Source organism: Pteropus vampyrus, unplaced genomic scaffold, assembly GCF_000151845.1.
Source record: "Pteropus vampyrus isolate Shadow unplaced genomic scaffold, Pvam_2.0 Scaffold19, whole genome shotgun sequence".
NCBI lineage: Eukaryota > Metazoa > Chordata > Mammalia > Chiroptera > Pteropodidae > Pteropus > Pteropus vampyrus.
In genome coordinates, this window is record NW_011888800.1 from 1,524,005 (window position 1) to 1,538,735 (window position 14,731).

The 14,731-nt window shown below is 44.9% G+C and overlaps 1 protein-coding gene across 2 annotated transcripts; it reads right to left on the reverse strand.

Annotated features, from left to right (window-relative positions):
* Window positions 1-18: 18 nt before the first annotated feature.
* GREM1 (gremlin 1, DAN family BMP antagonist) lies at window positions 19-12,787 on the reverse strand. Of its 2 annotated transcripts, none has more exons than XM_011354863.2 (2): window positions 12,630-12,787; window positions 19-1,391 (listed from the first exon to the last, which is right to left on the reverse strand). In XM_011354863.2, exon 2 carries the CDS (start codon window positions 1,388-1,390, stop codon window positions 836-838), a length of 555 nt encoding a protein of 184 aa, XP_011353165.1. In that variant the 5' UTR covers window position 1,391; window positions 12,630-12,787; the 3' UTR covers window positions 19-835. The 2 variants fall into 2 exon arrangements, with proteins under 2 accessions (XP_011353165.1, XP_023383465.1); XM_023527697.1 differs by lacking the exon at window positions 12,630-12,787 and having other exon boundaries at window positions 19-1,153; window positions 1,277-1,390.
* Between the last annotated feature and the right edge of the window lie 1,944 nt (window positions 12,788-14,731).

Consider the following 14,731-nt stretch of genomic DNA (forward strand, 5'->3'; position numbering starts at 1 on the left):
AATTTCATTTCTCCTCCGTTCGCTTGGGTTCTGGTTAAATATTAGGAAAAACTTGCTGAAGCATGAGTCTCACTGTGTTTTGGGGTTGGCCTTCCAGGACTCTGCACATTTCCCAACTGAATTTTGCTGGGCCCAACTGGTTCTCACACTCGGTCCCTCACTTCTCTCACTCCTCCATCCTTCTTGCCCGTGCCCTTACCAACCTCCCTGCGAGTCTGAAGGGTCTTCTCAAACTGGGAAACACTTACATCCATGATCAAGTGAGTTAATTTAGAACCCTTGGCAAATAGGGGATTAGACTAAAATAGTCACTGAGATCCTAAGCAGGGATGGATCATGGAAAGGAGGAGGAAGGGTGGAAGCAAGCACAGGTTGAAATACCTTTCCCTCGTCTAAGACAGCACTAAAACAGGTCTCTTGCCCTCAGAGTCACCTCTTTCGTTAACATTCATTCTGAAGGGAGACTCTGGTCCCCAGGAGGGCACATGGAAGACAAAGGCAAAACCGGACCACAGCCCTCCCCGCTTGAATGTGCCTCAGGTGGTGTGGGCTTTCTGCGCCGTTCCCTTTGGAAGCAGGTTCATTTAGGTAACAGGAAGTGCCCTCTAGCAGAGACTGTGTTTCCTCTGGTGTCTGCACGCACCCACAGGCACCCAGGCACACTCATGCACACAAACTACACACTAGCAGACGCCTGTCAGGAGGCAGCAGGTGGTCCTTCTTGCCTCTCTCTAGGTTTAAGCCAAGTTAGAATCAAGCTGTTCTAGGCCTGGCTCTAGGCCTGGCTCTGGGCCCGCCCGGGGCTGCGTTCCTAGGACAGGCAGGGTGTCCGGGCTTAATCCAAATCGATGGAGATGCAACGACACTGCTTCACTCGCGTGACTCTCTTCTTCTTGGTGGGTGGCTGTAATTCGGGACAGTTGAGTGTGACCATCATGGTGGTAAATTTCTTGGGCTTGCAGAAGGAGCAGGACTGAAAGGAGCCTTCCTCCTTCCGGATGTGCCTGGGGATGTAGAAAGAGTTGCACTGGCCGTAGCAGAATCGGTTGATGATGGTGCGGCTGTTACAGCCCTCCTCGTGGATGGTCTGCTTGAGGGGCTGGGTTTTGCACCAGTCTCGCTTCAGGTATTTGCGCTCGGTCACATGCAGGGCCTCCTGGCTGGACTCCAGCACCTCCTCCCCCGGCATGGCAGTGCCACGCCCTTGGCCCCGCCCCCGGTTCCTGGAGCCTGGCTGCTGGGGAGACTGAGTCTGCTCTGAGTCATTATGCTGGGCCTTGTCTGGCGGGGGAATGGCACCCTGCGACCCCTTCTTTTTCCCTTCAGCAGCTGGCAGCAGCGTCCCCAAGAGGAGAAGCAGGGCTCCTACAGCGTAGGCAGTGCGGCTCATGCTGAAGGAAGGAAACAGAGGAGGAGACATGAAATACGGAAGAGTTAATTAGTCAAAACATTAACACAGCCACGTCCTGCACAACAACTTTTTGTTTGATGTCGGACTGCATGAACAACAGTGGTCCCATACGATTACCATGGAGCTGAAAAATTCTTATTGTCTAGTGACACAGTAGCTGTTGTGACAGAGCCCAGCATATAACTCAGGTGTTTGTGGTGATGCCGATGTAAACAAACCACCTGCTGTGCTGCCAGTCATATAAAAATGTAGCACATACAATTATGTACAGTACATGGTACTTGAAAATTATATTAAACAATTATGGTAGTGGTTTATGTATTTACTACACCATATACTTTACTGTTATTTTAGAGTGCACCCTTTCTATTTATGAAAGAGAAAGTTTCCTATAAAACAGTATGCTGTGTTACACAGGAAGCAACCTCATACATGTCATGGTTATTACATCTCTTGATTGAGCCATTTTCTCTTGTGCTTCAAGGATTTAATCTCGTGTTGTTCTGTTCAGTAACATGCTATACCATACAGTGTAGGTGTGCAGTAGGCTAGACTATCTAGTTTTGTGTCATTGTGATGTTCGCACCATGACAAAATCGCCTATTATATCCCATTGTTAAGCACTGCATGTAGCAGCTAACATTTTATCAGGCACTTGTTAAACATTTTATGTAAAATATTTCATTTACTTCTCACAATATCTCTATGAATTAAGTACTATCATTCTCATTACCCCCCGAGCCATCAGGCTATGAGGTCGCTTGCCCAGGGTCACAACAGCAAATAAGCCAAGATTTGAACTCAGCCAGGGCCCATGTCTTCGTGGCATGGTCCTGGCTTGACACCAACTACATTTGACTTTGTATTATGGTCACTTAACTGTATTCATTCTGGTATTTGACAATATTTAGTAAGTTCCTACTATTTCAATGCTGGATCACCTTGTACATCTTTGGGGAAAGTTATTTTCTATTTTGTTTTATAGCGAAGATGAATCAGCCTCATTGCCTAGAGGGCTGCCAGGAAAGTCGCTGAGTCTTTTCTCCCCAACTAGCCTGAGTGCTTCCTGAGTTGTGCCTTGTTCAGTTGGTTGGATGCTTGTGAGATGCTCACTGTTACCAGGCATTGGAAGGAGACTGGTGGACTGGTGGAGACCAGAAAGTACTTGACAGAGGGAGAATACTTCACAGAAAGAGCATTAGACAAAAAAGTCAAGACTGAGTTTTTATTTGAAATCCTGGGGTAACTACTTGCTATCTGACCTGAGGAAAATCACCTTACTTCTCAATAAACAATTTCGCTTAAGCAAAGCTACAAATACCTCATCTCCCCAGATAGATTGTTCGGATCAAATTTGATGTAAAAGTGAAAGCAATTTGAGAACTAACAATATAGTAGTACTGCAGACAAATGAATTACTTTACCAGAAAGATCTCATAACTCAGAAAGACTTCTTTTTCTTATTTTTATTCTGAGAACAGATATTCATTATGTCATTCTTTATACTATGATCTAGATTTTTTTTACTTTATATGGTGAAATACATCATTCACATGTGTGTGTACATAAAACTGAGAAGGTAGAAAATGGGCACAAGAGAACAGGTATGTGCAAACTCATGAATAAATGCCGTAGACATGTTGAATATATTAATGACAGTGAATTAGTGTGGACAGGTCTGGAGTTAGATATGGGTCAGAAAAGGAAGTGGCATATAAACAATGACCAAAAAAAAAAAAAGAAAAGGCAAAAGGAAAACAGTCCAAAAAACAAACAAAAAACAATAAAATAAGAATGGAGAGAGAAAAAAATGAAGTTAGGAATGTAAATCAGAGAAAAAAGGACTACTACTCTTGGTAGGGAGTTCAGGGAAGGTAGGGCAGACAGAGAAGGAGGAGTAGAAGCCTGTTTTTATAAATAAGAGTGCAAGAGAGAAGCATCAGACTATTAGGAACAGTACTTCTCAGACCCGAATGTGCAGGCATTCACCTGGGGACATTGTTAAAATGCAGATTCTCATTCACTAGGTCTTCCTCTCTAACAAGTTTTGAGTAGCAAGGCCTGTAGCACTTGTAGCCATGGAGTACAGAAGGACTTACTAAAATGTGGAAGGATTTTCTTTTCCATGAGCGCACCCTCCTTCCTCAGGCCATCACACCAAATCTGACCTGAGTTCTGAGGCTTCCCCTGCCCCTAACCCCATCCCCACCATGGTTTTCTGAATTAAGGACACAGCTGTGAAGCACCTATTTCCCAGCTTTCTTCTGAACACCAGTGTTACACGTGATAACCGGGAAGTGCAATTTAATAGTAATCTTATTGTGGCCCCCCAAGGAGCTGTACAAGTAGGTATTATTAACGAGAGCAATTACCTTTCAAAGACAAAGGCAGTGTGGAATCTACATTCTCTATGGGACAGCCCCTGTAAGTAAAAACCATGCACCAGCACCTCCTCCCCCGGCATGGCAGTGCCACGCCCTTGGCCCCGCCCCCGGTTCCTGGATCCTGGCTGCTGGGGAGACTGAGTCTGCTCTGAGTCATTATGCTGGGCCTTGTCTGGCGGGGGAATGGCACCCTGCGACCCCTTCTTTTTCCCTTCAGCAGCTGGCAGCAGCGTCCCCAAGAGGAGAAGCAGGGCTCCTACAGCGTAGGCAGTGCGGCTCATGCTGAAGGAAGGAAACAGAGGAGGAGACATGAAATACGGAAGAGTTAATTAGTCAAAACATTAACACAGCCACGTGCTGCACAACAACTTTTTGTTTGATGTCGGACTGCATGAACAACAGTGGTCCCATACGATTACCATGGAGCTGAAAAATTCTTATTGTCTAGTGACACAGTAGCTGTTGTGACAGAGCCCAGCATATAACTCAGGTGTTTGTGGTGATGCTGATGTAAACAAACCACCTGCTGTGCTGCCAGTCATATAAAAATGTAGCACATACAATTATGTACAGTACATGGTACTTGAAAATTATATTAAACAATTATGGTAGTGGTTTATGTATTTACTACACCATATACTTTACTGTTATTTTAGAGTGCACCCTTTCTATTTATGAAAGAGAAAGTTTCCTATAAAACAGTATGCTGTGTTACACAGGAAGCAACCTCATACATGTCATGGTTATTACATCTCTTGATTGAGCCATTTTCTCTTGTGCTTCAAGGATTTAATCTCGTGTTGTTCCGTTCAGTAACATGCTATACCATACAGTGTAGGTGTGCAGTAGGCTAGACTATCTAGTTTTGTGTCATTGTGATGTTCGCACCATGACAAAATCGCCTATTATATCCCATTGTTAAGCACTGCATGTAGCAGCTAACATTTTATCAGGCACTTGTTAAACATTTTATGTAAAATATTTCATTTACTTCTCACAATATCTCTATGAATTAAGTACTATCATTCTCATTACCCCCCGAGCCATCAGGCTATGAGGTCGCTTGCCCAGGGTCACAACAGCAAATAAGCCAAGATTTGAACTCAGCCAGGGCCCATGTCTTCGTGGCATGGTCCTGGCTTGACACCAACTACATTTGACTTTGTATTATGGTCACTTAACTGTATTCATTCTGGTATTTGACAATATTTAGTAAGTTCCTACTATTTCAATGCTGGATCACCTTGTACATCTTTGGGGAAAGTTATTTTCTATTTTGTTTTATAGCAAAGATGAATCAGCCTCATTGCCTAGAGGGCTGCCAGGAAAGTCGCTGAGTCTTTTCTCCCCAACTAGCCTGAGTGCTTCCTGAGTTGTGCCTTGTTCAGTTGGTTGGATGCTTGTGAGATGCTCACTGTTACCAGGCATTGGAAGGAGACTGGTGGACTGGTGGAGACCAGAAAGTACTTGACAGAGGGAGAATACTTCACAGAAAGAGCATTAGACAAAAAAGTCAAGACTGAGTTTTTATTTGAAATCCTGGGGTAACTACTTGCTATCTGACCTGAGGAAAATCACCTTACTTCTCAATAAACAATTTCGCTTAAGCAAAGCTACAAATACCTCATCTCCCCAGATAGATTGTTCGGATCAAATTTGATGTAAAAGTGAAAGCAATTTGAGAACTAACAATATAGTAGTACTGCAGACAAATGAATTACTTTACCAGAAAGATCTCATAACTCAGAAAGACTTCTAACTTTTTCTTATTTTTAATCTGAGAACAGATATTCATTATGTCATTCTTTATACTATGATCTAGATTTTTTTTACTTTATATGGTGAAATACATCATTCACATGCGTGTGTACATAAAACTGAGAAGGTAGAAAATGGGCACAAGAGAACAGGTATGTGCAAACTCATGAATAAATGCCGTAGACATGTTGAATATATTAATGACAGTGAATTAGTGTGGACAGGTCTGGAGTTAGATATGGGTCAGAAAGGGAAGTGGCATATAAACAATGACCAAAAAAAAAAAGAGAAAAGGCAAAAGGAAAACAGTCCAAAAAACAAACAGAAAACAATAAAATAAGAATGGAGAGAGAAAAAAATGAAGTTAGGAATGTAAATCAGAGAAAAAAGGACTACTACTCTTGGTAGGGAGTTCAGGGAAGGTAGGGCAGACAGAGAAGGAGGAGTAGAAGCCTGTTTTTATAAATAAGAGTGCAAGAGAGAAGCATCAGACTATTAGGAACAGTACTTCTCAGACCCGAATGTGCAGGCATTCACCTGGGGACATTGTTAAAATGCAGATTCTCATTCACTAGGTCTTCCTCTCTAACAAGTTTTGAGTAGCAAGGCCTGTAGCACTTGTAGCCATGGAGTACAGAAGGACTTACTAAAATGTGGAAGGATTTTCTTTTCCATGAGCGCACCCTCCTTCCTCAGGCCATCACACCAAATCTGACCTGAGTTCTGAGGCTTCCCCTGCCCCTAACCCCATCCCCACCATGGTTTTCTGAATTAAGGACACAGCTGTGAAGCACCTATTTCCCAGCTTTCTTCTGAACACCAGTGTTACACGTGATAACCGGGAAGTGCAATTTAATAGTAATCTTATTGTGGCCCCCCAAGGAGCTGTACAAGTAGGTATTATTAACAAGAGCAATTACCTTTCAAAGACAAAGGCAGTGTGGAATCTACATTCTCTATGGGACAGCCCCTGTAAGTAAAAACCATGCAACCCTAAGGATAGTTTCAAATTAGGATAATTAAATATTAAATTTAAAATATCCTCAAATGGCACCATCTTCCCAACATTAACCTAATATTGTTGGGCAAATTCAAGTTTGGAGCTGATAATGTGACATTTAGCTCTTTGCTCTGACTGCAGATGCCCTGGCTTTTGTCAGTTTATGTTACAACATCCCTGTTCTTTAAACAGAGTCTTTTTTGCCTCAACAACAAAAAAATTAATTTCCTTGTTTTGTCTTAAAAAAAAAAATCACTCATGAAAAAAGTCCAGTTATAAAACAGTGCTGACTTTCTCCAGAGACCAGGATAACTTGAGCCATGACAAGTTATCTCCTAAGCAAATATATAGTGAATTTGAGAAGCTTTCACAAGTTTCTGCTATTTGTTTAAACTAAAATGCAGTCTCTGCCCATTTCAAAGAGGAGCACATAAGACAGCCCTAGGCCTACACCCACGATCTTCCCCCATCCCTACTGAAACTGGCCTCCGGGACAGTTCAGCCCTCCTAGGGCAAGACCCCCAGAGCCCATAACACAGGAGCCAATCTGAGATTGACCGGGAATGTATGTTGACTACATATGACAGGTTCACATAATAAGGCCATCCCCTCCCACAAACATCTGTCCAAAAATGCATTTTTTTTTTTCTGCAGACCAACTTAGGACCTCCTTTACACTCAGCTTTCCCTTCCTGGCATTTTCACATCTGTGATTAAATAAATACCTAGTCTGAGTCATGAGGGCTTACTCATCACCTTATCCTCATTGTCTGGCACACAGTAGGTGCTCTTAAATGAATGACTGTCACAGACCATATTGATTTGCACAGTTTCTATTCTTTGCATTTTAAAATGCCTTCCCACATACCAATGACAGCACAGCCAATAGCAACCCTTTTGTTCTGACCCTCAGTATAGCAAACTCCTTATAGTACAGGGAGCTTCTTGATATTTGCCTTCCTTTTTCTAGAAAAACTCCAAAAACCCACTAATTTTTACCCAGTCTCATGCAGAATGCTGCGGGTTTTAAATTCTAATTGAAGCCATTATATTCTCTATGGCAGAAACCAATAATAAAGAAGTAAATCCAAAATTAGTCAAATGTGGTTTTCAGTCTTAGTTTGGACAGACTTCCTATTCCAATGAGAACATGTGTACCCCATAAGCCAAAGGGGTCTAGATTGAAAGGTTGTTTTGTATTTTTTTATTAAAAAAAACCATAAATTTTTCTCAAAATAAGATTTATTAGATGTAGAGAAATTACGAAATGGTTTTTCTTTTTTAAAAAGCCAACTCTTCAAAGATCTTCAGCGCTTATTGTGAGATTTTTGAATAATTAATTACTTAATTGGAAGTAAAGTAAAAATTGACTTCAGGAATCTCAGTCAACAAGAGACCTCAGGTTTTCAGAGAACAGCAGTTCTCCTAGGGACTCTGCATATTCCACATGAGTAAGAGTGAGGGGGATGAGGACTATAATTAGTACTGGAACCAGGGCTCTGTCAAGTCATTGCGGTCAGTCGCCCAACCTCCCCCCACACCAAACTGTCTTGATTACTCAGTGAAGGAAACAGGACTGTTTTGCTCTTGAAATCCCATTTGTATTGCCACCAAATAATCTGCATTATGTAAGTATCAAAGACATGGAGAGAGTCAAGAAGATGTAAATTCCCTGAGGACAATTATTTTCCCCATTAACACCTAGCAGAGTGCCCCATCATCAAAACTCAATCCAAATGCTAATCCAGATTTAGGCTCCTATGAATTATCACCCATGTTCAACCATGAGCGGAAAAGCTTTAATAATTTGCATTCATGATATGACTCACTCACATCATTAAATTAAAGCTGCATCTCATGAATCCAGAGTGCATCGTGACACCCACAAAGACCTCCCTTGATTCTCCCTTACTGTGTTCTTTTCAAATCCTGCCTCAACTTCCCCTTAATGCACGTCTCCTCTAAGTAATGTGATCATATTTTCATGGTGAGCTTTCTCTGCAACTGTTCCCCAGCAGCAAGACCCACCCCACCCCCCACCTTTTTTTCTCCCTTTACCACTGTCCTCCCCTCCAATCCACTCGACTCAGAGGGCAGAGATGCTCTCACAGAAGGCCTTCTCTACCTGACGCTTTCCTTCAAGTTTTCCTTAGTGATCAAGAGCAAACATCTGCACGCAAGAGAAACCAAATTAGCTACCTCAGCCCTGTGCAGGTCAGGGTGATTTATTCTAATCTTCACAAGTCTCTAAGAACACATCAGCTAATTCTGGGGAATCAGAAATAAAAATGCTATGTGTGACCAGTTTGCAATGGTCTTGATGTCTTTGGGAACGTTTAGGCCAGCTCCTTTCCACACTCTTCTTGCCATATTTCTCATTTTAGCTAACCAACCTGCTTATAATCAGTTAAATGGAGTGCTGAGTGGGAATTACAGTGAAGAGACAATGGTCAGCAAGCCAGATGTCTGTGCCTCAACATCCGATCAATTCCTCCTGATGAATTAAGTTTCAGAAAGACATTCAACAGGCACAGCATCAAATTATTCTCCCAGCATAAAAAATATGCTTTAGAATGATTTGGTTTTAAAATAATCTACTCCTTTTTCTCAGAACTAAATCTTTGAGAACGGCAAAGGTTATTTTTATTTTGATCTTTACTTTTTAAAAAGGTAGCCAACTTTTAAACTTAAATAAATAATTTCTTAAGACTATACTGGGTTGATTTTATTTTTTTCAGTTGCACCGAGAAGATAAGAGTTGATGGTTGGCAAACTATTAGAGCATAAAGTCTCATCCTGAACGGATTGCAAGTAGCCTAACCACAATCTCCCAATTTTGAATACCATTCAAGCTAAAATAGGCTGGGGCCCAACATGGCATAGGGCAGGGAGGAGACCACCTGGTAGTTAAATATCTCAGGAACTCCATGTTCATTGTAAGATTTTTTGGTGAAATTAACGATTGCATACAATTCTTGCAATCAACAACAGGAAACAAGTTAGAAAGTAATGACTATTAAATGTTCACTGAGCAGCACTATGGACAGCCAGCCTGCCAAGTTATAGGTTCTGTCTTGGAGTGAAAGATGTGTGTTAGTCTCTGTGTATGTGAAATTTGGGATTTAATTTCAGAACCACTTGTAAAATATTTCGATGGTGTATTACGATACTGCCTCTCCTAATACCACAACTAATAACAAGAATTATCTACATTTTTGAACCTTTACTATGCCTGGCATTATGTTAAATTCTGATCAAATTTTATCATTTATTTTTCACAACAAAATATGAAGTAGATATGATTGTCTTCCTTCAACATGAGGGAATCCAGACTCAGAAAAGTTAGAAATCTGTCCAAGATCACACAGCGCCCAAGCAGAAGAGTTAGGGTTTGAGCCTAGTGCTATCCTGTCCCCAAACACATGTCCTTAACCATTATTCTATGGACAAACACCCAGCACAGTATTTAACAAAAGACACACAGACTTGTTTCTAATGCAATAAAGTTGAAAGAATATCATAATTTAAATAATTATCTATTTTGTACCTTCATGTTCACATGTGAAGAAAAAAATTTCTCTTGTCCCAGTAATTACTGTTATATTTTGCATTTCTAAGAGCATATGTTAAAAAGAAGAAAATTCCTTGCAGATGTACGACATGGGCTGGTAACACTTGCCAGATCTATGTCTTTCAGTAGATGCTACAGACACTTCTCCTACCTCCTCCCACTTTCCTTTCCATAAAAGGTTTTTGTCCTTTACTCTCTGTTCTAGGACATGCTCCACAGCTTTGCCGCTGACAAGCATTTCTTAGGAGAGGGGTCTCTGGCATAAAATTTCTCGGCATTATATCACTTTTAATACTTAAACATTAAGACTGAGAGCTTCAGTTAGAAGACAAGGCATATGGCTCTCATTCAGAGATGTGGGGACTTAATAACTTTCTATTCTTCCCTGTGTAATCACTCACCTAAAGACTATTAGCCAACTTGGATTTTCTACAGATCGTTTCACTCAAAATGAACTTTTAATAGGAAATCTGTGAAATTACGAAGTTTACAAAGACTAATTCCTACAAACACCTGAGGTTACACACACACACACACACACACACACACACACAGAGCAACTATAAAGAACACTTAAATAACTAACCATTGGAGAGTGTAATTTATCCAGTGATAGTACTCAAATCATCTACTGCTGTAGACTTCGGTGTGCCAAGGAGAAGGTGAGAATCTGTAGTTTTCTTAATATCTTCCCCTCATTGCTTTGAAAAATTCATCCCTTCAAGTCCCCATGCCCCTCTTCCAAAAAAAAAAAAAAAAGTCGGGGGAAGGGTAGGAAAGAAAAAGGGCTAGAAAGCTCTGGGGTGAAAGAAGACTCCTTACTCTCGAAAGAGGGTTATCTTAACCTTTTCTCCGCTATTTAACTTGTGTGCACAGATAGGAGGAAACAACTACTCTGGGGCCCCGGGACAGTTTAAGTTCCTAGTGATTCACTTAAGACAATAGATTCTTTTAATCAAGTAGTGTCCTGGCACCACCTCGAAGGGGAACATAAACAGACGCGCGCACCGCTCGGATCTGCTCTTTCTAGCAGGAGATCCAATTACCTATACTGATGGTCGCCCCTATGCCCTTGTACCATTTTTAAGAAGAGATTTTAACCCCTAACTTCGAGGCTATTTTTCTGTCTAAAAGAGCCGGGGTTCAGAGTCGACAGGGAAGGAGAAGGCGGCAGCCAGGTTCGACCGGGGAGCCCATTTCAGGCCATCTCCGGGAGCGCGGGAAGGGCTTAATGCAGTCTTGGTCACCTTCTGACTGACCCCCACTTCGCCGGGGACGGTCGCCGGAGCCCGGTGCGGGGAAACACCAGGCTAGGTGTCCCCAAAGCGGAGCTGGGATCCGAAGACAATGCGAAGCCAGAGCTGTGGTGCGCCCGCTATTCTCAAGCCTAAAGTCTACAAATAACTCTGGCTGATGAGGTGACAGCCCGATGTCCCTCCGCCTCTGGCCTCGCTCCGCAAGCTGCAGAGGTCAGCGGTGTGAACAAGGCGGCGAGCGAGGACGAGGGACGACCACAGCCTCGGAGCCTGAGACCAGCCTCCCACCACCGGCCTCGCGTGGTCCATCGTTAGTCAGGCGCAGCGACGCTAAGCAGGGATCCCTAGTACACAAACTAAGGGGTACCCGCGGAAGTGGAACCCGGCGAATTGTCGCTGCCCGGCGCCTGGGGGTCCGCGGTTCAGCCGAGGTGGCCGTGGGACCGGGAGACGCCTAGAACAGAGAGCCGAGCGCCCACAAGTGCGCGGCCAGGACGTCGGTGTGCGTGGTGTGAGCACCGAGGGCTCGCTGAACTCCGTGCCTGGGACCGACGGTTCCATCGCCCGAACCTCGGTCTTCCACTGCGGCCGGATCCCGCGCCTCCGCTCTTGCAAGAGCCTCCATCTCACCTTGAGGATGGGCAAATGGGCCCAATCGCTGATTCTTCGGATCCTCCAGCCCGCGGCAGGATCACTCACGCCACTCCAACAGGAGCCCCCAGACGTCCCCAGCCCCAGCGCCCCACCTCAAACACATGAGACCCTCTCAGCATAACTTGCTCCGCGGTCCGCGGCAGAGATGCAGGTCCCCGCTGCTCCCCACTGCTTCCGCTCACTAGCCTTCTGCTCCCGCGCTCACGGGACTGGGACCGCGCGCCCTCGCCTTGCGGGCGCGGCTGCCTCAAGCACCAGAAGCACGTTTAGCGGGGCTTCGGGAGGGAAAAATGGGATGCAGGGCTATAGCTATCGTTCTTGACATCCTCTTTCCCAGTCTTTCCCTGCAGACCGCGCAAGGTGATATCGCGGCAGCCCCGACCTTGGCAGGAAGGACCCGGCGATGGTTCTTCATGATTCGCCCCAGGGGACCGCGGGTCCTCGGCCTGCGCTCACACAGTGCTGTCGCGCGTCTGCAAGGAGCGGAACGCTGGAGTCGTTTTGCAAACCTCTGCGCGAGCGCGCGCACGCACACGCGCACACACACACAAACACATACACACACACCCCCTCTGACCCGCGCCTCTGCGCTCACCTGTCAGTGCGGCGGGTCGTCTGGACCTGCGCTCTCGACGCGTGGCGTGGTGTGCGGCCGCGGCCGGAGCCTGCGAGGCTCGGCGCGGGGTTAGCCGGGCGGAGAGTAACGCTCTCGCCTCACACTGGGTCGCCCGGTCCGCGGAGGGCGCACCGAGTGCGGGGCATCGCGCAGTCTCCCGTTTAAATGCCGGCAGCAGAGCGCGGCGCCCGGGGCCGCGCCTCTCCATTGGCCAGGCGCCGCCGCCGCCGCGGGACCCGCTATCCACCCACTTTCCCGGTACTGCCCCCGCCCCCCGCACCCCTCCTGCCTCGCCGCGGGGTCCTCTCTCCGCCTGCCTCGCCTCTTTGTCTGCTCCCCCCGCCCAGGGCTGCTGGGAGAGGTCACCCCAGGGAACCGCGCCTGGAATGCACAGCAAATCACATTTTCCGCTCCCGTTGGAGGGGGAAGAGCAGGAGGAAATCCCCCCGGCTCCCGGCCCCTCATTCCTTCTTCGCCCCAGGCTTGGGCCTTTCCTCTCGCCAGCTCCGCTTCGCCTGCGTCGGTCCTGCAACGCGCTTGGTCGCGGAGACGGCTTTGGGAAAAGCAAGTTCTTCGTGAGATCGTGACAGATTGGGCGAGTCTTTCCCCGTGGAGGGAGCAAGACTGCGGCATGCTCTGGTAGAGTTGTCGCCGCGGCTCCGACTCGGCTCCGCCCAGGCCCCCAACTTCGAGAGTGCTGACCCCGGCGCCCCGGTTAACCCCGGCGGGCTTGCGGGCCTCCAGCAGGAGCCTGTCGCCAACATGACACCCTCCTCTCCTCGCCCTCCACAGGCTCTTTCAGCTCAGATGCTGGCGGCCTCGGCTAAGGGTGTACAGAAGGGAATCATGAACGGGGAAGGAGTGGGGAGGATAAACCTAAGAAAACCTTCAAAAGTCAAGGTTTCAATTTCTAAGCCATCTTAAAAAGGGAGAGAACAATAGCTAGGAGAGGAGGTTTTCTGTAGCATGTTAAAGATGAATAAATCAGGAAAACAAAACGTCAGACGAAGAAATAACGTCCCAGAAATTTAAGACAAAACCTTCGTATGTGAAAAACCGATGTCACATTCTGTATTCATTACTGAAAATCCAATGAATGGTGGCGAACACACCAAACGCATATTTTTCGAAAGATGAGCGAACACTTTCGTTCGTTCTTTTAGCTTAAAAATTGGTTCTTCAAAGGGGCCGTTAAGTTTTGTGTGTGGCAGTTGTAGCCTGTGCAGAAATCAATCTGGCTGCAAAGTCTCCATCAGCCAGGTCAGACGACGGCTCTGAAGAGAGTTTGTTATAGAAGGAAATTTGAAAGTTTCTGCACAGACTAAAGCAAAATAAACAAACAATGAAACCCATCAAAGGGTACTTAAGAAACATTCGTGATTTAAGTACTTGGCTAAGAAAACAAAACAAAACCACCAAACAACATGATTTTCTTTCTCTTTTAGGCAGGCGTTAAGTGGACAAGGGGACAAGACTCAAAGAACACCTACTAGATGCTGTTAAGAACTTGAAATTGATTTTTCAAAATAAATGAAACAAGGAAATCTGCATTAAATCAATATCTAGAAGACCTTCATTGTCTGAATGTTTTGTTTGTGCAAACGGCAGTTTCTCCCCCTGAACAACTCAGTGATGCACTTAAAATGTTTTCAATAATTTTTTGTTAAATCATCTCGAGCCATAGTTTGTAGTTGCCTGCAGGATATGACTATTTAATAGGACTTAAAAACTTATCTTCTTGGAATGGGCTGCAGGAGAGACAGAGTCACAAATACAGGAACTACTTAGGCAAGTAACAGTCCAGCCAAAGCCCACCACCAAGCTGTAGGAGCCAGTCATTCTCTCATGTGTAAACTATTCCCCCAAAGAAAATGGAACATATTTTACAAATTCATGAACTCCTTCTTATCATCTACAATCAATGCTTTAGTCACTTATTTTTCAAGACTCATAAACTGCCCCAAATAAGCAAGTAAAGAGAAAGCACTTACCTGCTGAATTGGAAGTAATTGTTTTAGAGTCCTGACAACTATAGTTTTATATATTTCAATCTGTCTCTATCACTCGCTATCTAGTAAATG